Genomic DNA, 26,387 nt, shown 5'->3' with positions numbered 1-26,387 from the left:
TTTATGTAAACTAGAAGCTTGGGCTGATAAATGGCAAATGAGCTCTAATGGGGATAAATGTAAGGTCATGCACTTGGGTAGAAGTAATAAGATGTATAATTATGTGCTTAATTCTAAAACTCTGGGCAAAACCGTCAATGAAAAAGACCTGGGTGTATGGGTGGATGACAAACTCATATTCAGTGGCCAGTGTCAGGCAGCTGCTACAAAGGCAAATAAAATAATGGGATGCATTAAAAGAGGCATAGATGCTCATGAGGAGAACATAATTTTACCTCTATACAAGTCACTTGTTCGACCACACTTAGAATACTGTGCACAGTTCTGGTCTCCGGTGTATAAGAAAGACATAGCTGAACTGGAGCGGGTGCCAGAGAAGAGCGACCAAGGTTATTAGAGGACTGGGGGTCTGCAGTACCAAGATAGGTTATTACACTTGGGGCTATTTAGTTTGGAAAAATGAAGGCTAAGGGGTGATCTTATTTTAATGTATAAATATATGAGGGGACAGTACAAAGACGTTTCTGATGATCTTTTTAATCATAGACCTGAGACAGGGACAAGGGGGCATCCTCTACGTCTGGAGGAAAGAAGGTTTAGGCATAATAACAGACGCAGATTCTTTACTGTAAGAGCAGTGAGACTATGGAACTCTCTGCCGTATGATGTTGTAATGAGTGATTCATTACTTAAATTTAAGAGGGGACTGGATACATTTCTGGAAAAGTATAATGTTACAGGGTATAGACACTAGATTCCTTGATAGGGCGTTGATCCAGGGAACTAGTCTGATTGCCGTATGTGGAGTCGGGAAGGAATTTTTTTCCCCAATGTGGAGCTTACTCTTTGCCACATGGGTTTTTTTTTGCCTTCCTCTGGATCAACATGTTAGGGCATGTTAGGTTAGGCTATGGGTTGAACTAGATGGACTTAGGGTACCGTCACACAGTGCAATTTTCATCGCTACGATGGCACGATCCGTGACGCTCCAGCATCGTAACAATATCGCTCCAGCGTCGTAGACTGCTGTCACACTTTGCAATGTACGACGCTGGAGCGATAATTTCATGACGTATGTGCGATGCAGAAGCCGTTGGTTACTATGCGCTCATCGTATACAATATCGTGCACACCTTTGTTACACCATGCGATCATGCCGCCACAGCGGGACACTAGACGACGAAAGAAAGTTTCAAACGATCTGCTACGACGTACGATTCTCAGCGGGGTCCCTGATCGCAGGAGCGTGTCGTGCCGTCGTAGCGATCAAAATTGCACTGTGTGACGGTACCGTTATAGTCTTCCTTCAACCTTAATAACTATGTTACTAGGTTACATGCCGCTGTCAATCACTGACATATACATTTATTTGTTGCCAGATTGTGCTGCGCCCGTCGCCTCCTCGGGGGTACCATGTTAGCTGGGGTCCTACTGAAAAGCCCCTGTAGCTGCCATCTTGGCGGTCCTGTGAAGCTCAACCTGACGCCGCGCTTCAAAGACGTCACTTTCACTAAAAACTGCAAAAGGAGACTAAAAAACAAAGCAAAAAATAATCAAAACATACGAAAAAAAAGTACAATTTTTAATCCACCACCTTTCCCTATTCAAAAATAAAGAGATAATAATAAAAAAAAGAAAAAACCTTGTGAACAATTTATGTTTGCCCTTTGGGGTCACTGCGCTTGTTGCCCGCTCCCTCTTCCCCCGCCCATCCCCCATACACGCAGGGGTCTCTCCGCTGTCGCCCCCTTTCTCTCGCCTCATCTCACTCTGCACAGGTAATGATGCTGAGGAATGCAGCCCAGCGCTGCAGCACTGAGAGAGTTAATGTTCTGCAGTGGGCGGTCCACGTGCTTGCGGACAACCAATGAACTGCCAGTCTGTGTTCCGTGTCAGGAGCTGACCAATCAGCGGCTAGATCCTGCGGCCTAACACTGAGCGGCGGAGGCTGCGGTGTCCCTGTGCTCTCCCGCTCCTCCCTGTTGCCATGTCCGCCCCGATGCGCCGGTGTCTGCTGCTGCTTTGCTCCCTGCAGCTGCTCGGGGTCCGGGCCGGGGGTGGGAAATACTCCCGGGACGTGAATGAGAACCGGGCGGACGAGGAGGCGGCCGAGTTCCGGATACAGAGGCTGAACCAGGTGTGGGAGAAGGCGCAGAGGGTGAGTGGTGACCGGTCATGTGATCTCCATAGACAATGCATTGGGCAGTGATGGCTGCGGGTCAGGACTGCTGCGCTGAGCCGGGACAGGCTGGATACAGCGCTCCCCTGTGACGCACTGCTCTCTGGCCTCATTAAAGGGGTTTCCTGCAGCCAGAAGACCCTGTCAGGACAATCTATATATATAATTGTCTAAGGGTCACTTCCGTCTGTCTGTCCTTCTGTCACGGTTATTCATTCGCTGATTGGTCTCGCCAGCTGCCTGTCATGGCTGCCGCGACCAATCAGCGACGGGCACAGTCCAGAAGAAAATGGCCGCTCCTTACTCCCCGCTGTCAGTGCCTGGCGCCCGCATACTCCCCTCCGGCCACCGCTCACACAGGGTTAATGCCGGCGGTAACAGACCACATTATGCCGCGGGTAACGCACTCCGTAACCGCCGCTATTAACCCTATGTGTCCCCAACTTTTTACTATTGACGCTGCCTATGCGGCATCTGTAGTAAAAAATGTCATGTTAAAAATAATAATAATAAAAAAAAAACCTGCTATACTCACCCTCCGTAGCCGCTCCCGCTGGCAGCCATCTTCCGTTGCAGGTTCCGGTGGCAGAAGGACCTGCCATGACCGCGACGTCATCACATTTCCTGCGCTCATACCAACCCTGGGACCGGAAGCTGCCATGGACTACAAGTGGCCCTCGGAAAGGTGAGTATATGTTTATTTTTTATTTTTTAACCTGTGACAAACCTGGCTGGGCAATATACTACATGGCTCTGTGCTGTATACTACGTCACTGGGCAATATACTACGTCACTGGGCAATATACTACGTGGCTGGGCAATATACTACGTCACTGGGCAGTATACTACGTCACTGGGCAATATACTACGTCACTGGGCAATATACTACGTGACTGAGCAAAATAATACGTGACTGGGCAGTATACTACGTCACTGGGCAATATACTACGTCACTGGGCAATATACTACGTGGCTGGGCAATATACTACGTGACTGAGCAAAATAATACGTGACTGGGCAATATACTACGTGTCTGGGCAATATACTACGTGGCTGGGCAATATACTATGTGGCTGGGCAATATACTACGTGGCTGGGCAATATACTACGTGACTGGGCAATATACTACGTGTCTGGGCAATATACTACGTGGCTGGGCAATATACTACGTGGCTGGGCAATATACTACGTGGCTGGGCAATGTACTACGTGGCTGGGCAATGTACTACGTGGCTGGGCAATATACTACGTGGCTGGGCAATATACTACGTGGCTGGGCAATATACTACGTGGCTGGGCAATGTACTACGTGGCTGGGCAATATACTACGTGGCTGGGCAATGTACTACGTGGCTGGGCAATGTACTACGTGGCTGGGCAATATACTGTACTACGTGACTGAGCAAAATAATACGTGACTGAGCAATATACTACGTGGCTGAGCAATATACTATGTGACTGAGCAATATACAGGATCTGAAGCCACATGCAGATTAGCCTGGAAGTGCCTTGGGGGTGTGACAGAGTGCATTTCCCCGCCCCCGAGGTGCTCCCAGGCCGATCCCAGCACAGGTGAGGTGAATTCTCTTGTACGGTTTCTCGGCCTCTGGTTGGACACAAGTATTGTTCTTTTCGCTAACAGGAAGCAGAGATGTTATAAGGAGCCGGGAGAGAGAAGCCCCACACACCAGGCGTGGTATTATGCAAGCTGTTTGGGGCGTGCTGCTAGTGGCTCAGTGGTTAGCACTGCTATTTGTAGGGAAGCACGAATGCTCAGTGGTTAGCACTGTATATATGGCACCACAATGGCTCAGTGGTTAGCACTATGCTATATATAGGGCAACTTGGTGGTTAACACTGCTTTTATATAGGGCAACACAGGCTCAGTGGTTAGCACTGCTTTATATAGGGCAGCACGGTTGCTCAGTGGTTAGCGCTGCTTTATATAGGGCAGCTTGGTGGCTAACACTGCTTTTATATAGCGTGGCTCGGTGGTTAGCGCTGCTTTATATAGGACAGCACGGTGGTTTGATGGTTAAAACTGCTTTTATATAGGGTGGCTTGGTGGTTAACACTGCTTTTATATAGGGCAGCACGGTTGCTCAGTGGTTAGCACTGCTTTATATAGGGCAGCATGGTGGCTTGGTGGTTAACACTGCTTTTATATAGGGCAGCACGGTTGCTCAGTGGTTAGCACTGCTTTATATAGGGCAGCATGGTGGCTTGGTGGTTAACACTGCTTTTATATAGGGCAGCACGGTTGCTCAGTGGTTAGCACTGCTTTATATAGGGCAGCATGGTGGCTTGGTGGTTAACACTGCTTTTATATAGGGCAGCACAGTTGCTCAGTGGTTAGCACTGCTTTATATAGGGCAGCATGGTGGCTTGGTGGTTAACAGTGCTTTTATATAGGGCAGCACGGTTGCTCAGTGGTTAGCACTGCTTTATATAGGGCAGCATGGTGGCTTGGTGGTTAACACTGCTTTTATATAGGGCAGCACGGTTGCTCAGTGGTTAGCACTGCTTTATATAGGGCAGCATGGTGGCTTGGTGGTTAACACTGCTTTTATATAGGGCAGCACGGTTGCTCAGTGGTTAGCACTGCTTTATATAGGGCAGCATGGTGGCTTGGTGGTTAACACTGCTTTTATATAGGGCAGCACGGTTGCTCAGTGGTTAGCACTGCTTTATATAGGGCAGCATGGTGGCTTGGTGGTTAACAGTGCTTTTATATAGGGCAGCACGGTTGCTCAGTGGTTAGCACTGCTTTATATAGGGCAGCATGGTGGCTTGGTGGCTAACACTGCTTTTATATAGGGCAGCACGGTTGCTCAGTGGTTAGCACTGCTTTATATAGGGCAGCATGGTGGCTTGGTGGCTAACACTGCTTTTATATAGGGCAGCACGGTTGCTCAGTGGTTAGCACTGCTTTATATAGGGCAGCATGGTGGCTTGGTGGTTAACACTGCTTTTATATAGGGCAGCACGGTTGCTCAGTGGTTAGCACTGCTTTATATAGGGCAGCATGGTGGCTTGGTGGTTAACACTGCTTTTATATAGGGCAGCACGGTTGCTCAGTGGTTAGCACTGCTTTATATAGGGCAGCATGGTGGCTTGGTGGCTAACACTGCTTTTATATAGGGCAGCACAGTGGCTCGGTGGTTAGCGCTGCTTTATATAGGACAGCACGGTGGTTTGATGGTTAAGACTGCTTTTATATAGGGTGGCTCGGTGGCTAACACTGCTTTTATATAGGGTGGCTCGGTGGCTAACACTGCTTTTATATAGGGTGGCTCGGTGGTTAACACTGCTTTTATATAGGGCAGCATGGTGGCTCAGTGGTTAGCACTGCTTTATATAGGGCAGCATGGTGGCTCGGTGGTTAACACTGCTTTTATATACGGTGGCTCAGTGGTTAGCACTGTTGCTTTGCAGCGCTGAGGTCCTGACTTCAAATCCCACAAGGACGTCTGCAAGTAGTTTTTTCTGTTCTCTCCGTGTTCGTGTGGGTTTCCTGATTTGGATAGTGAGCCCCAATGGGCACAGTGGCGATAATGTCTGTAAAGCGCTAAGGAGTTAATGGCGCCATATAAGTGAGTAAAATAAATGTTATCGGCACAGATCACCTCCAGTGCAACAGTGTGCGGGGCAGGAAAACCCCTTTAAAAAACACAAGTGTGAGAAATTGCTCCACAAATGGCCTCATTACTTGTGTGCTGCCGATCTTTATCAGCAATTTTTTCTTTTCTGTTTTTTTTATAGGTTTAATGACAAAAAAAAGCATCACAATAATAAAACAGTGCAGTGAGGTGCCCTGATGTGAATCACAAAAATGGGCATCAAAGTGGGCACCAAAGAGCGATGAATAAAGGGTTAAATGTCTTTGAGCCACTGATCTCACACTGCAGACATATAGAACCGGGTGCCCCACATCAAAACCAGGTATCTTCAGCCTGGCCCAAATGGGTTCTGGGCATCAGAACTGGCATCTAAGTGGGCAGACAGTCATTTTTGTCCATTTCAATAAGTAACTGATGTTTTTAAGGGGTTAAATGACTGTGGGCCACTGATCTGACACTTAAAATACACAGATAGTGATGCCCTCTATCAAACCCAGGTCCCTCCAGCCTGGCCCAAATGGGTCCTGGGCAACAAAACTGGCATCAAAGTGGCCATTTTCACATATTTGTGAAGGGGTTAAATGCCTTTGGCCACTGATACCACAGTGCATACATATAGAACAGGGAGCCCCACATCAAAAACAGGTCCCTCCAGCCTGGTCCAAATGGGTTTTCGGCATCAGAATTGGCATCAAAGTGGGCAAATGGCCAATGGTCATAGATTGTGGTGAGAGATCAGTGGCCCAAAGTCATTTAGCCCTTTAAAAACATCAACTTATTCTAATCTGTGAAAATGGACTGTTTGCCCAATTTAATGCCAGTTCTGATGCCCAGAACCCATTTGGGCCAGGCTGAAGAGACCTGTTTTGATGTGGGGCTCCCTGTTCTATATGTATGCACTGTGGTATCTAACCGCTTAAAAACATCAGTTACTTATTCAAATATGTTTGCTCGCTGTGATGCCATTTCTGGTGCGCAGAACCCATTTGGGCCAGCCTGGAGCGACCTGGGTTTGATAGAGGGCATCACTGTCTTTGTATTTTAAGTGTCAGATCAGTGGCCCAAAGTCATTTAACCCCTTAAAAACACCAGTTACTTACTCAAATGGCCAAAATTGACTGTCTGCCCACTTTAATGCCAGTTCTGGTTCCCAGAACCCATGTGGGCCAGGCTGAAGATGCCTGGTTTTGATGTGGGGCGCCCTGTTCTATATGTCTGCAGTGTGAGATCAGTGGCCTAAAGTCGTTTAACCCTTTCTTCAGCGCTCTTTGGTGCCCACTTTGATGCCCATTTTTGTGCCAGTTTTATTGTTTTTGTAGCTGTTTTTTTAGTGTATTCACATCAGGGCAGCTCACTGCATTGTGTTGTATTATTGTGATGCTTTTTTTTTGTCATTAAACCTATAAAAAGCAGAAAAGAAAAAAATGGCCTAATTAGAAACTGCCGAATAAGAAACCAACTTCAGCCTCGTACTGTAACTTCAGTATGAGAAATAAGAAATGTGAAACAATCTTGTGCCGCACTCGACACCTGCCACAGACCAGGCAGAAAGCGGAGGTGGCGCCTGTGTAACGCTGCCTCTCACTGCCGCGTCATCCACCCATTGTACATCCTTAGGCCGGCGTCACTCACAGCGTAAAACAATACGGTCCGTATATTACGGCCGTAATACGCTGAAAAGTCCCGAAAAAAGTGGTCCGTAGCTCCTCCGTAGGCAGGGTGTGTCAGCGTTTTTTGCGCATGGCATCCTCCGTATGTAATCCGTATGGCATCCGTACTGCGTGGTTTTCTCGCAGGCTAGCAAAACCAACATACCGCTATAGAAGTGATCCATGTGTCCCAAAAAGAAAAGAAAATATATGTATACTGTCTATATATATATATATATATATATATATATATATATATATATATATATATATATATATATATATATATATATCAGTAGACACATATATTAGAGAGAAAAGCCGGTAATTCAGTGCGGTGTACAGTTAAATCACACTGACAGCTTACAGTAGAATAGGTAGAATAAATGTGTACACATAGAATAGGTATATATATATATGTCAGTGAGACACATATATGTATATATATTAATATTTATTCCAGCGCTATACAGCTTGAAAGCCGGTAATTCAATTACCGGCTTTTTCTTTCTCCTTCCTAAAACCCGACATGATTTGAGACATGGTTTACATACAGTAAACCATGTCTTCTCTCCATTTTTTTTTGCAGATTCCACACTACTAATGTCAGTAGTGTGTATCTGCAAAATTTGGCCGTTCTAGCTCTTAAAATAAAGGGTTAAATGGCGGAAAAAATTGGCGTGGGCTCCCGCGCAATTTTCTCCGCCAGAGTAGTAAAGCCAGTGACTGAGGGCAGATATTAATAGCCTGGAGAGGGTCCACGGTTATTGGCCCCCCCCTGGCTAAAAATATCTGCCCCCAGCCACCCCAGAAAAGGCACATCTGGAAGATGCGCCTATTCTGGCACTTGGCCACTCTCTTCCCATTCCCGTGTAGCGGTGGGATATGGGGTAATGAAGGGTTAATGCCACCTTGCTATTGTAAGGTGACATTAAGCCTAATTAATAATGGAGAGGCGTCAATTATGACACCTATCCATTATTAATCCAATTGTAGTGAAGGGTTAAATAAAACACAAACACATTATTTAAAATTATTTTAATGAAATAAAAACAATGGTTGTTGCAGTATTTTATTCAACGCCCAATCCAGTCACTGAAGACCCTCGTTCTGTGAGTAAAAAAACATAATGAACCAACAATATACTTACCCTCCGCAGATCTGTAACGTCCAACGATGTAAATCCTTCTGAAGGGGTTAAAACATTTTGCAGCAAGGAGCTGTGCTAATGCAGGCTGCTCCTCGCTGCAAAACCCCAGGGAATGAGGCTAAAAATAGATCAATGATCTATATTTAGCTTCATTTGCGGTGAGGCGCCCTCTGCTGGCTGTTCATAGATCGTGGGAAATTACCTAGAAAGCTCCCTGGCTAGAACGGCCAAATTTTGCAGATACACACTACTGACATTAGTAGTGTGGAATCTCCAAAAAAATGGAGAGAAGACATGGTTTACTGTATGTAAACCATGTCTCAAATCATGTCGGGTTTTAGGAAGGAGAAAGAAAAAGCCGGTAATTGAATTACCGGCTTTCAAGCTGTATAGCGCTGGAATAAATATTAATATATATACATATATGTGTCTCGCTGACATATATATATATATATACCTATTCTATGTGTACACATTTATTCTACCTATTGGACTGTAAGCTGTCAGTGTGATTTTACTGTACACCGCACTGAATTGCCGGCTTTTCTCTCTAACAGCGCTGCGTATTTCTCGCAAGTCACACTGCTTGTCCGTGTGTAATCCGTATTTTTCACGCTTCCATAGACTTTCATTGGCGTATTTCTTGCGCAGTACGGTGACAAACGCAGCATGCTGCGATTTTGTACGGCCGTAGAAAGCCGTATAATACTGATCAGTAAAATACGGCAAATAGGAGCAGGGGCATAGAGAATAATTGTGCCGTATTTTTTGCGAGTTTTACGGACGTAGATTCTGCGCTCTTACGTCTGTAAAACTCGCAAGTGTGACGCCGGCCTTACTGTGGCCACAAATTCCGTGCCGACCGAGCCTGAAATCAGAAAAGTTGGGCCGCATTTATGTCATCAGATTAGCGGCATTAACCCCTTAGTGACGGAGCCGATTTGCAGCTTAATGACCGGGCCTATTTTTACACTTCTGACCACTGTCACTTTATGCGGTTATAACTCTGGAACGCTTCAACGGATCCCACTGATTCTGAGACTGTTTTTTCGTGACATATTGTACTTCATGTTAGTGGTAAAATTTCTTCGATATAACTTGCGTTTCTTTGTATGTTAAAAAAAAATGGTGAAAATGTTGATTTAGCAGTTTTCAAAGATTTAATCTTTATGCCCTTAAATCAGAGAGTTACCGTATGTCACACAAAATAGTTAATAAGTAACATTTCCCACATGTCTACTTTACATCAGCACAATTTTGGAACCAAATTTTTTTTTTTTGTTAGGAAGTTATAAGGCTATATTCACACTTTGCGGATTTTGCTGCGGATCCGCAGCGGATTTGACCGCTGCGGATCCGCAGCAGTTTCCCATGAGTTTACATTTCAATGTAAACCTATGGGAAACAAAAAACGCTGTGCACATGCTGCAGAAAAATCCGCGCGGAAACGCTGCGGATTACATTCCGCAGCATGTCACTTCTTTTCTGCGGATTTTCAGCTGCTCCAATAGAAAACTGCAGTTGAAAATCCGCAGAAGAAAACGCAGTAAAAACCGCGATAAATCCGCAGTAAAAACCGCGATGGGTTTTCACTGCGGATTTTGCAATTCCGCTGCGGAAAAATCCGCAGTGGAATCTGCAAAGTGTGCACATAGCCTATGGGTTGAAAGTTGACGAGCGATTTCTCATTTTTTCCAACCTAATTTACAAAACTGTTTTTTTTTTTTTTTTTTAGGGACCACCTCACATTTAAAGTGAGTTTGGGGTGTCAAAATAACACCATTCTGAAAACTGCACCCCTCAAGGTGCACAAAACCACATTCAAGAAGTTTATTAACCCTTCAGGTGCTTCATGAGAACAAAATCAATGAAAAAATAAACATTTTACCCTTTTTCACAAAAAAAAAGTTACTTTTTTTATATATATTTTCACAAGAGTATCAGGAGAAAATAGACCAAAAAATTTGTTGTGCAATTTCTCCTGAGTACACTGTATTTGGGGGTAAACCACTGTTTGAGCGCATGGCAAGGCTCGGAAGGGAGGGAGCGCCATTTGACTTTTTGAACATAACACTGGCAGGAATCGATGGCTGCACCATGTCGTGTTTGGAGAGCCCCTGATGTACCTAAACAGTGGAAACCACCCCAATTCTAACTACACCCCTAACACCAACTGCAAAGAATGGATAAAAATTACAATTTATTTATTTTATTTTTTTATCTAGGGGTGATAAAGGGGTATTTGATTTTCTATAATTTTTTTTTTTTTTTTTTTATAATTTTGATCACTGTGATAGTTTCTATACTGCACCCGCCATTTTCTTCCAGGAAGATGATGCCGGTGGACGGAATGGGAGGGTCTGGGGTTGGCGGAGGTACCGGGAGGGCTCTGGGGACCTCGTTTCTCTCTCCTCTGGTATGCTGTATCATATCAGAGGAGAGAGAGAGAAAGGAATTGAAAGCCAGACATAACAGCGATCACGTAACTGGGGACGGTGAAAACTGACCTGAATCTGATTTTTGGAAGCTGGGGGGGGGGGGGGGGTTGCGCTATACGCTTAATTCTCAGCACCTTTACAAAGCGGCGCTGAGGAATAAGTACTCTTAACTGCCGCTATTGAAATGTGTATTGGCGGTAGTTGTGGGTAGGCTGGCATTAATTTCGGCAGCACTCTATTTTCAGAATACATTGTGCCGTCGAGAACGATGCTCTTTTGTGCAGCCCACAAAAAAGATAATTTCGCCGTATGAGCGTTTTGAACATTTATTGCGTGATTGGCACATTGTATTTATCACCCACTCCTGGTTTTGGCTTATAAATGCTGAGGTAAAAAACTGACCAAATACTGAACGTGTGAACGTGGCCTTAATGCTCTTTTATTGAACTATAATTTTTTTTTTCTTCCTTTTATGATTAAAAACAGTTTTTACATGGCCTTTCAGCCTGAAAAACGTTTAAAAAAAACAAAAAACATCCGAAGATAATGAGAGGATGCATTTCTTAGCGGGATGTGAAGTTAATAAGTGTTCGTTTATAATGAGAAGTCTACAAATCACTAACTCCAGTGAATAATTACATCCTCTGGATATTCATTGACATACTTGACTTCTTTTTAAAAACGTTTTGTTAAAAAGGAGGAAGGAAAGGGCGACTTTTTTTCGTCATCTCTCTTTCATTCACTTCTTCCAAGAGCTGTAATTGCTTTACCGTAATTTTTTTTTTTTTTTTTGTTTATATCGTTGTAGTTGTGTGAGGCCTTATTTGTTTGTGTTATTGCAAAAGAAAATTCTGATGAACATAATCGGTAGTAGAAAGTGTTAATTAACACAAAAGGCATGAAGAATAATATTAAGCCTGCTCATCTACCACCGATGTATGGACAACTGCACCGCACAGAGCAAAAAAGTATCTTGAGACGACTAAGCAGTCATGAAAGTCCAAAAATAACAATTTTATTGGCTAAAATATATAAAAGACATAGTAAGTCAGACAATCGGACTCAACTGGGCCAAAAGATGGTACAAAGACAAAAGCCCCCATATGGAAAGCCCAAGGTAGGGTATATCCCTGGTACAGGTCATGTACACATAAATATATCGGTGGGGTAATACTATGCTCGTATGTGGAACATGCAGATGTCTATCAGTTAGTGATCATAGCGCAATGGCCCATATAGCACACCACATGTTCCTGACAAAATTATAGAGTGAAAGGATGTCCCTGGGTGTCAGTGTCTGCAGCGATAAGGTACTGTGAGTGGTGGTCTATGCTCTACAGAATGCTGTAGATAAGCCCCTGATGCCGGTGGCCTTTTCTCATATATGACTTTTGGGGTGACGGATTCCCATTAATAAATTGTTTTTCTAAAGCTTTATAGTGTAGTTTTAGGTCAGGGACGGATGGTTAGGGATGTGCTAGAAAGGTGCAGGGACAAGTAGTGATAGCTAGGGTTGAGCGACTTCTACTTTTTTAGGGTCGAGTCGGGTTTCGCGAAAGTCGAGTGAAATCGGCCGATTATGACGAAAAGCCGGGGATCGACCGACACGAAACCCAATGAAAAGTCAATGGGAAATCTATCTTCTTTTCTCTTTTTTTTTTTTTTTTTTTTTTTTCTTTTTTTTTTTGTTCTCTCTCTCTCTCTCTCTCTCTCTCTCTCTCTCTCTCTCTCTCTCTCTCTCTCTCTCTCTCTCTCTCTCTCTCTCTCTCTCTCTCTCTCTCTCTCTCTCTCTCTCTCTCTCTCTCTCTCTCTCTCTCTCTCTCTCTCTCTCTCTCTCTCTCTCTCTCTCTCTCTCTCTCTCTCTCTCTCCTCCACGCTCCTTCATTGGCTGAAAAAATGGCGCCAAACGCGTCATACGAGACGCGACTTTGGCGCAAAGATCGCCGACCGCATGGCCGATCCCACACTAGGGTCGGGTTTCATGAAACCCGACTTTGCCAAAAGTTCGGCAACTTTAGAATTTGTCCAATCCGTTTCGCTCAAGCCTAGTGATGGCTACTTGCGGACATGTGCGGCACTTGCGGTTTTGCACTTGCGGTGAGACAAAAACACTGCTGGCAGCGTTTTTTCCCATTGCTGCAAGTACCGCATTTGCCGGATCACGGCAAAACCGCAAGTGCCGCACATGTCCGCAAGTCCCTTTGGAATGAATGAGGCCAGAACGCAGTGTTGCCGTAAGTGATACGTTACGTGGCAGATACAGAAAAACTGCCCGATCTGCCTCAAAAGGCGACTTTCACATCAGCGATTCTTGCCAAAGTCACTGCCGATAGTGTCATACTCACCAAAGGGGGAGGCAGCGCTAAAAGTGCCTAGGGCAGCAGAAACTCTAAATACGGCCCTGGTCGTAACACAGGAAGTAGGAAAAAAAATGCAAAAGCAGGTAGATGGTGTAGTTGGGAAATTTTTTTTAAAGCAAGTATATTAGAAAATATCTTAGAATTATGGGACTAAATAATTAGAAAGTTGAGAAAAAATCTTTGCTTTTGCATCACCCCTTTAACTTGGCTCAATATTTGGGGACTGGCTGAACCCTTTAATTATGCAGTCGTATACATACAGACCTTCACCTCCCCAAACATTTATCAGGTTACTCTGCTTGGTTTTGCAAAATGAAATAAAAAAACCTCTGACCATCTGTGCGTCCAGCAGGTGACCCTCGCCCGTGTTTTACTTTACGTTTCCTCATGTTAAATGGATAATTTCGGGAAACTTGTGACCCTGAACTCCCTGTTCTTGACTCTTTTATCTCCTTTTAGCTCCAGTTTTCTGCTGTAAAATTAGCAGAACTTCACAGTGATCTGAAAATCCAAGAGAAGGATGAGCTGAATTGGAAAAAGCTGAAGGCAGAAGGTTTAGACGACGATGGAGAGAAAGAGGCCAAACTCCGACGATCCCTGAATGGTACTTACTTTTTTCTATTCTTCGAGATCTTCATATATCCTGTGTACTTTGGGTATTTTTCCACACCTTTTCAGCACTGTATACTGCCCGGATATCTGTCCATTTCTGCTCCTCTTCTCCTTCTAAGGTGTACAGTTTTACAAAGTGTAAAAGAACCTGCAGCTGCATCTCCCTCCTCCCTCTCTAGTAGCCAAGTATTTACTGCAATACTTTAACCAAACTTTATCAGTGGCTGAAGGGGATTCTGAGCAAGCAGGTTGTGAATTCTTGGAATCACAGAAAGCTTTGATCCTGGCTCTTTATGTGACGCTAGTCCCTACTCGCGGGCTGTGAGACAGGGTAGTGAAGAGGTCCGTGGTCATATACCAAAAGAGCTCATTGTAAATTAAGGGGAAAGACAAAGATGTAGTCAGAATTCCTGAAAAGTAGCTGATCAAGACAAAGGGGCTAGGCAAACAGATGGTGAGGTACGAGGTCAGGCGGCAAGCGATCAGAAGCACACCTACGTCACCGAGCTAAGGCTACGACTTGCAGTAATATGACATCTAGCTAAATAGCAAGGTACCCAGGAGGACGAGACACCAGGAGGAAACCCATCATGCACTTACCCTGATTGGACAGCCGGACTGTCACTCAATACTGACAGCTCAGCTCGCACTTGCCCCAGATTGGACGTCTGAACTGTCACTCACTGCGTCAGACACCACTGAGTGGTGGAATTGTGACACTTTACCTGTTCATTGCTTTATTGTGGCACTGAACAAAAGAGGAGGGCGGAACATAGTAAAATAAAGCGTATTATATTGGCTAGAAGACATGTACAATAATATATCCACCATAACCGTACAATAAATATATACACTTATAGGATTTTTTTTCTGTTAGCAATTTTCTGCACACCATCCAAATGACTGTTAAAAATTATAAAATCGCCACTACTCGCCCTCCCCAGGTCCAGCATTGCATCACCAGAGACTAAGGCCTCTTTCACACTTCCGTCTTTGAGCTCCCTCGAAATCCGTCTTGTTTTTTTTTTTTTTTTTTTAAAGCAGGATCCAACAAATGTTTCTGCTGGATCCTGTTTTTTCCCATAGACTTGTATTAGCGACGGATTGTGACGGATGGCCTTCCGTTTCATCCGTCGTGCACTGGATCCGTCAGAAAATCGCTGTCCGTCAGGCGGGGATAATGCACAGAGGAATGTTTTTTTCTGCATGTCGGAAAATCGGATCCTGCGCTGCCAATCGTTGGCTATAATGGAACGCTATGGGCGCTGACTGTCAAAAGCAGGAATCCAGCGACGGGCGCCGCCTTTCGAAACTGAGCATGTGCGAAAGAACTTCCAGTCAGGTAAATTCTCTCTCGCTCGCTCTCTCTCTTGCCTATGCAGCTTCAATAGTAACAACATATAATGTTAAAAATAATAAAAAAAAATAAAAACATCTCAATATTCTTTACCTTCCGGCGTCCCGCACAGCGTTACCGATGCTCCCGGCAGCTAGCGTTCCCAGTAATGCATTGCAAAATGACCCGATGACGTCGCAAGACCGCCACGTCATCAGAGGTCATTGCACGCAATGTATCACTGGGAATGGGAGCTGACGGGAGCATCGGTAACGCTGCGCGGGACGCCGGAAGGTAAAGAATATTGCGTTTTGTTTTTTTTTTTTAACGTGGGTTGTGTTGTGTATGCTGCGAAGACGCATAAACAACAGGTGCACATAGCCTCAACGGGTCCGTCAGAAAAACGGGCCCAGTGCACCCGTTTTTTACAATCTACACAGGATCCGTTATTTCAACGGATCCTGTGCAGATTGTAAAAATGGAAGTGTGAAAGAAGCCTAAGTGTTAGACTTGTGGATTTGTTATCCAGAAAGGTGCAGATAGAAAGCATCTTGTGATGGCCAAAAAAAAAGTGAGGGCGGAGAATGTTAGCAGTTTTGTTTTTTTTTTTCTTTGCTCAGTTTTGCCTCTCCACTTCCCAATATGCTGTGTTTCTGCAAAAACAGGAAGAAATAGCAATATGAAAACTCTAAAAAAAAAAATTGTCTGATCCTTGTGCAAACGACATCTTTTTCACACGGAATCTGTTATCTTTTATTACTTCTGTACCCTTACACATAAGGGTTCGGAAATCTTGAAGCTGTTAAAAGTAGTAAATGGTCATTCTTCAAGTGGCTTCATTTGTAAGCCGCCTGCTCTATGTAATTGAAAGCACAGCGCAAAGACACCGGCAGTAGAGCTGTCGTAAAACCGCCAGCGAAGCTGCGTCCGAAAAAGATTGGACACTTTGTCCTGAATCAACTTCACCTTGGAACACTTGGCCGTTCTCCTGGCTTATTAAAGATACCATGCGCACATACCCTTAAAGGGAACCTGTCACCCCGTTTTTTTTCAAGATGAGCTACAAATACCGTTAAATAGGGGCAGAGCTGGGCTTTACATTAGTGTATTTTGTGAGCCATTATTCCCCACCTATGCTACCGAAATACCTTTGTAAATTTTCCGTTTTGGGCTGTCACTCACGCTGGTCAGGTCATATGGGCGTGGTGACAGCGCTGTTTCTCCCCCAGATCTCCGTTGGTGGCGTAGTGGTGTGCGCATGTCCAACTGGCGAATCCACTGCGCAGCTTGAAGGAAAATAGCGCGATCTGCGCTATTCAACCGTTTATCGGTGGGCGCGGCCATCTTTGTGAGGCCGCGCGTGCGCAGATGGTTCTTCTCGGCTTCTCGGGGCTTCAGGAAAATGGCCGCGGGATGCCGCGCGTGCGCAGATGGCGATCGTGGCGGCCATTTTCCTGCAGCTGAGATGTGAACTCGGCTTCAGGAAAATGGCCGCCGAGATCTCCATGTGCGCACGCGCGGCATCCCGCGGCCATTTTCCTGAAGCCCCAGGAAGCCGAGAACCGTCTGCACACGCGCGGCCTCAGGAAGATGGCCGCGCCCACCGATAAACGGCTGAATAGCGCAGTTCGCGCTATTTTCCTTCAAGCTGCGCAGTGGATTCGCCACTTGGACATGCGCACACCACTACGCCACCAACGGAGATCTGGGGGAGAAACAGCGCTGTCACCACGCCCATATGACCTGACCAGCGTGAGTGACGGCCCAAAACGGCAACTTTACAAAGGTATTTCGGCAGCATAGGTGGGGAATAAAGACTCACAAAATACACTAATGTAAAGCACAGCTCTGCCCCTATTTAACGCTATTTTTAGCTCATCTTGAAAAAACGGGGTGACAGGTTCCCTTTAAGTAGATCTTTAAATGGATCTCTTGGATCTGATGAGGCTGATGTGCTTGCTTTGAAATTCCATGTCAGAATGGCTGTATAATCCTGTTATTTAAAATATGCAATATATTAATTCTGCAAAAGCGTGAGCGCTCTTTGTAGTCCAAGTGAATTCTGTTATGAATAGGTAATTCAGAACCACAATGGACCTTGAAGTTCAGAGCACACAAAGTGACCTGACAATAACCAAAAAACATAGGACGAGCTCTGAGACGTGGAAACTCTGCTGACCGCAATCCCTAATCCTCTCCAACCACACTAGAGGCAGCCGTGGATTGCGCCTAACGCTCCCTATGCAACTCTGCACAGCCTGAGAAACTAACTAGCCCTGAAGATAGAAAAATAAGCCTACCTTGCCTCAGAGAAATACCCCAAAGGAAAAGGCAGCCCCCCACATATAATGACTGTGAGTTAAGATGATATTACAAACGCAGAGATGAAATAGATTTAGCAAAGTGAGGCCCAACTTACTGAACACACCGAGGATAGGAAAGATTGCTTTGCGGTCAACACAAAACCTACAAACAACCACGCAGAGGGGGCAAAAAGACCCTCCGCACCGACTAACGGTACGGAGGTGCTCCCTCTGCGTCCCAGAGCTTCCAGCAAGCAAGAAAAACCAATATAGCAAGCTGGACAGAAAAAACAGCAAACAAAAACAACACAAGCAAAACTTAGCTTATACAGGATAGAAAGGCCACAGGAACGATCCAGGAGGAAGCAAGACCAATACTAGAACATTGACTGGAGGCCAGGATCAAAGCACTAGGTGGAGTTAAATAGAGCAGCACCTAACGACTTAACCTCATCAACTGAGGAAGGAAACTCAGAAGCCGCAGTACCACTCACATCCACCAACGGAAGCCCATAGACAGAATCAGCCGAAGTACCACTTGTGACCACAGGAGGGAGCTCGACCACAGAATTCACAACAGAATTCAGTCTATGCGCACTCAGCACTACTGACAGCTGCAGCTTGTCCTGAGCAGTGTGAGATCTCACCAGGGAGGAAGGCCATTGAGGAGCTGTCATTTAGGCTAGATGGAAGGAGATGCAGCAGGGAGGAAGTACACTGAGGAGCAGGTATATCTGGCTAAGCGGGTGGAGAGGGAAGATTAAACTTTCAATAAAGAAAATACTGCCTTTCTGACATGTATTAGTACAGTAAGTACAAGGGTCTGATCATGTCTAGTAATGTATGCAGTTAATAATTTTCAGCTTTTTCCCCTTGAATTGTGCTCAGGGTTTGGGAATTGTCCTTTCCTTTTTTTTACCCTTCTGCAGGTGTCCCTTTGCCTCCTCACAGGTCACTTTGCCGCCTGTCCCCCTAGGATGCAGTGTTAATAAGTAATCATGAGCACCTTCCATTATCTTGGGGAATGTGATTTGATGGCTTTTTGCAGATGGTTAATATGTTCATTATTTTGCTTCAAAGTGCATTTCTTGGAACTGTCTGCAAAAAGAAAAGTAAATGAGTAATTATAAAAGCCTAATTCCTTACTGGTGTTTCCTTCTAACAAAAAAAATTCTAAGGCCAGAATTTGGCTAATTAAAGGAATTGTACATTAAGCAAAAGTCCATAGTTTACTTGTTTTCTTGGATATCGGATGATTTTTAGCTCTGCTCTATTAAGGCACAGTTTGGTCAGTGACTACAGGTTGGTCCACTGCTGGTCTGTCTCCTCCTCCATACTTTACACTGCAGGGAATAAGGTGAAGCCAATCAGCCTGATCAAAGGAATTATTCGTTATCCATCAGATAGGGGATCATTTTGTAATTGTCGATGGTCAGACCGCTGGAACCTTCAGAGATCCTAAGATCAGGGTTCTTCAACTCCGAGAATGTGACTCTGCAAAGTTGCACATGTTCGACCTTTGCTCCGTTCATTGTCTATGGGAATGCCTAAAAATCAAATACAGCGCTGTGCTATATCTTGCAGTCCTATAGACAATGAATGGAGCAGAGGTCCTGTATCCAAACCTCCTTTCTATCTAATGTGGTTCAACAGCGCCTCGTTCTCTGGGGTCCAGGGGACCGTTCTCGAGATCACTTGGGTGGGATTCCACCAGTTGGACACCTTTTTGGATTGGGATAAAAGGGATCCAAAAATGTGTTTGGGGTGGCTCCGATATTGTCACCTATTATATATTTGTGTTTTCAGTAATATTGGCCAAGTTTGGACTGGATGGGAAAAAGCAAACGCAGACAGAAGAGAATAATTATATTAAGGACGGCACAGAGAATGATGTGTTAAATGATCCTCGGTTAGAAAAGCTGTGGAGCAAGGTGAGGCCGGAAGTTCTAGGGGAACCTCTATTTGGGGTTTGTCAAGACAAACATGGAGCTCGATCTATTACTGCATTTGCGCCCTTATATTCTGTATAATTTTTTTTTAATTTTTTTTTTTTAGTTTTTTTTTTTCATTTCTGCCTTATACTTTTTATTTGCAGCTTTTTTTTTTTTTTGTCTTTTATGTATTCCTCTTTTTTAATATATGTTTGCCATTCTGGGCAGGGTTTCGGGGTTCCAGAAGATTTTGCCTGGCTCATCAATTGCAACCTTTTAAAAAGTGGCAATATTTTTCCTGTAATGTAATCCACTCCCACTCGATCTCCCACCGTGACGATTTTATGTGGACTTGATTTTTTTTTTTTTTTTTCCGCAAGTTTTGAAACCATTTGGTTGAATTTGCAACTTTTCACACAAAAAAATTGGAATAAAAAGGTTTAAAGAGCATTTCCTATTTTGCAGAACATTCATGTATCGTCTTATATGATTTTGAAGCATTTGGTGGAAAAAAAAAAAAAACCTGTCAATGAATACCTTTAAAGTAAAAAAAAAAATGCTAATTATGAATTGGGGCCAATGGTTTCTTGCCTTCAGGCAGCATGCAGTAGAGCAGAAGAAGATTAGCAGATTATGGTTTTATGGAAAAGATTGCAATTTTTCTTATAATTTCTGATAACTGATCGTGTGAGTCCAGTGGGCGAGGTGACTATCACTCTGGAAGTCCAGTGGGTGGGGTGACACTTTGCCCCTGCGTGTCCAGTGGGCGGGGTGACTCGATGACCTTGCGTGTCCAGTGGGCGGGGTGACTCGATGACTCTGCGTGTCCAGTGGGTGGGGTGACTCTTTGCCCCTGCATGTCCAGTGGCAGGGTGACTCGATGACCCTATGTGTCCAGTGGGCAGGGTGACTCGATGACCCTACGTGTCCAGTGGGCGGGGTGACTCGATGATCCTACATGTCCAGTGGGCGGGGTGACTCGATGACCCTGCGTGTCCAGTGGGCAGGGTGACTCGATGATCCTACGTGTCCAGTGGGCAGGGTGACTCGATGATCCTGCGTGTCCAGTGGGCGGGGTGACTCGATGACCCTGCGTGTCCAGTGGGCGGAGTGACTCGATGACCCTGCGTGTCCAGTGGGCGGGGTGACTCGATGACCCTGCGTCTCCAGTGGGCAGGGTGACAGTTTTCTTGGAATGCATGTTTGCACTGTATAACATGGGATTTTTCGTTTCTAGGCTAAGACATCCAGGAAATTTTCAGATGAGGAGCTGGATAACCTGTGGCGGGAGTTCCTCCATCATAAGGAGAAGACCAACGAATACAATATATTGCTCGACACTGTGAGCAGGACTGAAGGTAGGGTCATTGGCTTAGTTATCACGGTTTCCATTTTTGTATTGCTAAAATGAAGGAAGGGGAAGAAAGGCAACTGTGAAAATGGTCTTAATTCACATTTTCCTACCGTTTTGCGTATACAGCTCTTATGAGGGGTCATGTGTCTCTATGGTAACAGAATGTTATGTAGTCTGATGCTGCCGATATACTTTCTTCCATCTGTCCCCTACTTCTTTCTAATATACAGTATGTCCAGGAAATACAATTTACCCATCCTGCAACAATGGTCCAGACAATCCGAGCTCCTCACGTCACGCCTTGTAGAGGAGTCTGAAGTCTTCCATCCAATATTCTGTCCTATTGCTTGGCGCTGGTAGTAAAGTGCACGGTTGTAGGTAGCAAGACAGTGACTGTGTTGTCGTAGGAGGTTTCTAATGGTGCGATTGACTCATCCTCCATTGTCTTTACTAGGTTTTATTCATCAGTCCCTGACTGTGTGGTACAGATAATAAAAGTTCTGTGCAGTTTGAAAGATGATTCACTTGTAATACTGAAACATCTTAGAATTCAAGAATGTCGTACTCCATTTCACCAAGGGCCACATCCACATTATGGTTGCCTTCAAAGGACAATAATGGCTTATGCAGATGTCTGTGTAACACGGTACAAGCACAAACTGCAATACACAAACTGTGTCCAGGTGCTTTAAGACAGCTGTCCCTGGGTAGTAGGGCAATAAGACAGCTGTCCCTGGGTAGTAGGGCAATAAGATGGCTGTCCTCAGGTAGTAGGGCAATAAGACAACTGTCCCTGGGTAGTAGGGCAATAAGACAGCTGTCCCTGGGTAGTAGGGCAATAAGACAGCTGTCCCTGGGTAGTAGGGCAATAAGACAGCTGTCCCTGGGTAGTAGGGCAATAAGACAGCTGTCCTCAGGTAGTAGGGCAATAAGACGGCTGTCCTCAGGTAGTAGAGCAATAAGACGGCTGTCCTCGGGTAGCAGGGCAATAAGACGGCTGTCCCTGGGTAGTAGGGCAATAAGACGGCTGTCATTGGGTACTATGGCAATAGGACAGCTGTCCTTGGGTACTAGGGCAATAAGACAGCTGTCCCCGGGTAGTAGGGCAATAAGATGGCTGTCCCTGGGTAGCAGGGCAATAAGACGGCTGTCCTCGGGTAGTAGGGCAATAAGACAGCTGTCCTCGGGTAGTAGGGCAATAAGACGGCTGTCCTCGGGTAGTAGGGCAATAAGACGGCTGTCCCTGGGTAGTAGGGCAATAAGACGGCCGTCCCTGGGTAGTAGGGCAATAAGACGGCTGTCCTCGGGTAGTAGGGCAATAAGACGGCTGTCCTCGGGTAGCAGGGCAATAAGACGGCTGTCCCTGGGTAGTAAGGCAATAAGACGGCTGTCATTGGGTACTAGGGCAATAGGACAGCTGTCCTTGGGTAGTAGGGCAATAAGACAGCTGTCCTCGGGTAGTAGGGCAATAAGACGACTGTCCCTGGGTAGTAGGGCAATAAGACAGCTGTCCTCGGGTAGTAGGGCAATAAGACAGCTGTCCCCGGGTAGTAGGGCAATAAGATGGCTGTCCCTGGGTAGCAGGGCAATAAGACGGCTGTCCTCGGGTAGTAGGGCAATAAGACGGCTGTCCTCGGGTAGTAGGGCAATAAGACGGCTGTCCCTGGGTAGTAGGGCAATAAGACGGCTGTCCCTGGGTAGTAGGGCAATAAGACGGCTGTCCCTGGGTAGTAGGGCAATAAGACGGCCGTCCCTGGGTAGTAGGGCAATAAGACGGCTGTCCCTGGGTAGTAGGGCAATAAGACGGCCGTCCCTGGGTAGTAGGGCAATAAGACGGCTGTCCTCGGGTAGTAGGGCAATAAGACGGCTGTCCTCGGGTAGTAGGGCAATAAGACGGCCGTCCCTCGGTAGTAGGGCAATAAGACGGCCGTCCCTGGGTAGTAGGGCAATAAGACGACTGTCCCTGGGTAGTAGGGCAATAAGACGACTGTCCCTGGGTAGTAGGGCAATAAGACGGCTGTCCCTGGGTAGTAGGGCAATAAGACAGCTGTCCTCGGGTAGTAGGGCAATAAGACAGCTGTCCCCGGGTAGTAGGGCAATAAGACGACAGTCCCCGGGTAGTAGGGCAATAAGACGGCTGTTCCTGGGTAGTAGGGCAATAAGACGGCTGTCCTCAGGTAGTAGGGCAATAAGATCCCTATGTTTCTCCAATTATTTAACAGCTATACTCTGCTCCAGTGCTAGCGCTATTCCAGTGGTGGTGACATTGGCTCTCCATATGATCACGTGACAGTGTCATGTGATCCCTGTGGCCAAGCCGTGCTGGCTCCACTCCTCTCCTACAGACATCATTGACATCCGGAGTAAGTGAGAACTACGACTGCTCGCACTTGCTCCAGGTATCTTGATTTGCCTAAAGGAGGGGAAACATAGGGATTTAGAAGGGACTGGCCTTAAGAATAAGGATTCAGAAGATTCAGAAGGGATTGCCCCTGAATACAATAAGTATTGAGGGACAAACAAGCACTTCATAGAGCAGCCGAATAAAAGTATCAGTAGTTTGGTATGTTATGGGTTGGAAAAGGTTACTTGCCTCGAAAGGGAAGATAATTGTCGCCAAAATTTAATGTAAGAAATTTGTTTGATTTTGCTGCTAAACACTAAACTACCAAATGGCTTAAATTATAGAAACAATAGTGTGTGTGTGTGTGTATATATAGAGGGTAACAACATCCTGTCTATAGTAATACTTTATATTTGTATATTGTGTACATTTTGTGGTTGTTTACATGTGATTGGTTCTTACTGGTTTTAAATAGTCACAGTCAAAGGTGGATTATCTCCATGACTAAGGGCGTGCGACGCACCAGAAACGCGTCAGAGGGTTAATGTGGAACGGCTCGTATGTGTGTGGTATGTTTGTTTTTTGTTTTTTTACTTTTAATGGAGATTTAAATAAAGAAAATCCTGTTTCTATATCTCTTCTGGGAATGCCAATTCCTTTTCCTTGCATTTCTATGCTGCATGCCAGCAGTATTGTGGCTACCACATAATATATGAGGCTTGAAACGCATGTGGCGAGTCCAGTAAAACTTCTTGGATATAGTTATACATCGCTGGATGATATACCGTATATACTCGAGTATAAGCCGAGATTTTCAGCCCAAATTTTTGGGCTGAAAGTGCCCCTCTCGGCTTATACTCGAGTCAAGGTGGGTGTCAAGGTCGGCGGGTGAGGGGGTGAGGGCGCTGAGGTATACTTACCTAGTCCCAGCGATCCTGGCGCTCCCCCTGCCGTCCCACGGTCTTCTGTGCTGCAGCTTCTTCCCCTCTTCAGCGGTCACGTGGGACCGCTCATTAGAGAAATGAATAAGCGGCTCCACTTCCCATAGGGGTGGAGCCGCGTATTCATTTCTCTAATCAGCGGTGTCGGTGACCGCTGATAGAGAAAGAAGCTGCGGCACCGAAGACAGCTGTGACAGGCAGAGGGAGCCGGACGTCGGGACCAGGTAAGTATGTAATATTCACCTGTCCGCGTTCCAGCCGCCGGGCGCCGCTCCATCTTCCCGGCGTCTGCGCTCTGACTGTGCAGGTCAGAGGGCGCGATGACGCATATAGTGTGCGCGGCGCCCTCTACCTGATCAGTCAGAGCGGAGAGAGACGCCGGGACCGGACGCCGGGAGCTGCAAGCAAGAAAGGTGAGTATGGCTTTTTTTTTTTTTTTACTGCAGCAGCAGCGGCAATGGCAGAGCTTTCTATGGGGAACTATGAACGGTGCAGAGCACTATATGAGGCACAGCTATAGGGAACTATGAACGGTGCAGAGCACTATATGAGGCACAGCTATAGGGAACTATGGACGGTGCAGAGCACTATATGGGGCACAGCTATAGGGAACTATGTACGGTGCAGAGCACTGTATGGGGCACAGCTATAGGGAAATAATGAACGGTGCAGAGCACTGTATGGGGCACAGCTATAGGGAAATAATGAACGGTGCAGAGCACTGTATGGGGCACAGCTATAGGGAACTATGAACGGTGCAGAGGACTATATGGGGCACAGCTATGGGACAATCATGAACGGTGCAGAGCACTATATGGCACAGCTATGGGGCAAGAATGATCTATTTTTATTTTTTGAAATTCTCCTGTAAATGCTGCATTTCCACCCTAGGCTTATACTCGAGTCAATAAGTTTTCCCAGTTTTTTGTGGCAAAATTAGGGGGGTCGGCTTATACTCGGGTCGGCTTATACTCGAGTATATACGGTACATATGTTTTTTTTTTCTTATTGGTTTGTAGCTATAAATGGTGCAGATGTAACAATAGTGCCCGCATCCTCCACCAAATGTAAAGCTACTGTATTCCAACTTTGGATTTCTATTCAGGCCCAGAATCTTCAAGTTACAACTCCTGTACTTTATAATTTATGCATTGTAATTGATTGGTTTAACCCTTGGAATATGTCATGATTAGTGTTGAGCGATACCTTCCGATATCGGAAAGTATCGGTATCGGATTGGATCGGCCGATATTCCAAAAATATCGGATATCCCCGATACCGATACCCGATCCCAATGCAAGTCAATGGGACCAAAATATCGGAATTAAAATAAACCCTTTCTTTCCTTGTAGGTTCATTCTACATGAAGGAAAACAACAAAGAATAATGCAGGATGTATTTGGGGAGGTGGCGGAGACATTAAAGTCATAGAGGTTTAGCGCAATCAAATAGAATAGCCTTTTTTTTTTTTTTTTTTTTTTAAAGACGTTCGTAGTGACAAAGAAGATATTGACTATGTAATATTTTTTTTATTTTGTCAAATATTGATGTTTCACTATTCCACGCCCTTCCCCTTTTTTTTTTTTTTACTTTTCCCACACTTTCATCTTCATCATCATCAGCATCTTTGACATCAACTTTCTTCACCTTATTCATCTTCTTCTTCATCTTCTACCTATTTTTTCTTTATTACATTCTTCATATTCATTTTATTCAACTATTATTATTCTTCCTATTCTACATATTCATTTTCTTCAACTATTATTATTCTTCCTATTCTACTTCTTCATCATATTCTCATTTGTGACAGGCATTCCCGTAGTTGTTATCTATAAAAGTTTGAAGATTACACCTTCCGTTCTGCCAGTCACAAAAGTTACATTTGTCCGCGTTCAGTTTGGCCTGCAGCATTAGGCTTTATCCAGGGGCACCACGAGGAGGAACGGACTCACCCCCATACACTGCTTAGTCTTCTTCTGCATATAATTTAGATAATATCTTTTACACAGTAAAAAAACAGAAGGTTTACACAGTAAAATATCGATATTTGCAGATGATACAAAACTATGTAAAGCAGTTAATACAAGAGAAGATAGTATTCTGCTACAGATGGATCTGGATAAGTTGGAAACTTGGGCTGAAAGGTGGCAGATGAGGTTTAACAATGATA

The 26,387-nt window shown here is 45.1% G+C and overlaps 1 protein-coding gene across 1 annotated transcript in view; it reads left to right on the top strand.

Annotated features, from left to right (window-relative positions):
* Positions 1-1,906: 1,906 nt before the first annotated feature.
* Positions 1,907-26,387, top strand: part of LRPAP1 (LDL receptor related protein associated protein 1) — a 43,653-nt gene continuing 19,172 nt past the window's right edge. Inside the window, exons 1-4 of the mRNA XM_069744756.1 lie at positions 1,907-2,158; positions 13,856-14,000; positions 19,454-19,578; positions 20,816-20,936. Coding sequence (XP_069600857.1) covers positions 1,988-2,158; positions 13,856-14,000; positions 19,454-19,578; positions 20,816-20,936 — 562 coding nt within the window. The 5' untranslated portion in view covers positions 1,907-1,987. The remainder of the gene's footprint in view (positions 2,159-13,855; positions 14,001-19,453; positions 19,579-20,815; positions 20,937-26,387) is intronic.

The sequence above is a fragment of the Ranitomeya imitator genome, chromosome 1 (assembly GCF_032444005.1).
Source record: "Ranitomeya imitator isolate aRanImi1 chromosome 1, aRanImi1.pri, whole genome shotgun sequence".
Taxonomy (NCBI): Eukaryota; Metazoa; Chordata; class Amphibia; order Anura; family Dendrobatidae; genus Ranitomeya; species Ranitomeya imitator.
Note: the sequence above shows the minus strand (reverse complement) of the source record. Positions and strands in the feature narration are given on the sequence as shown.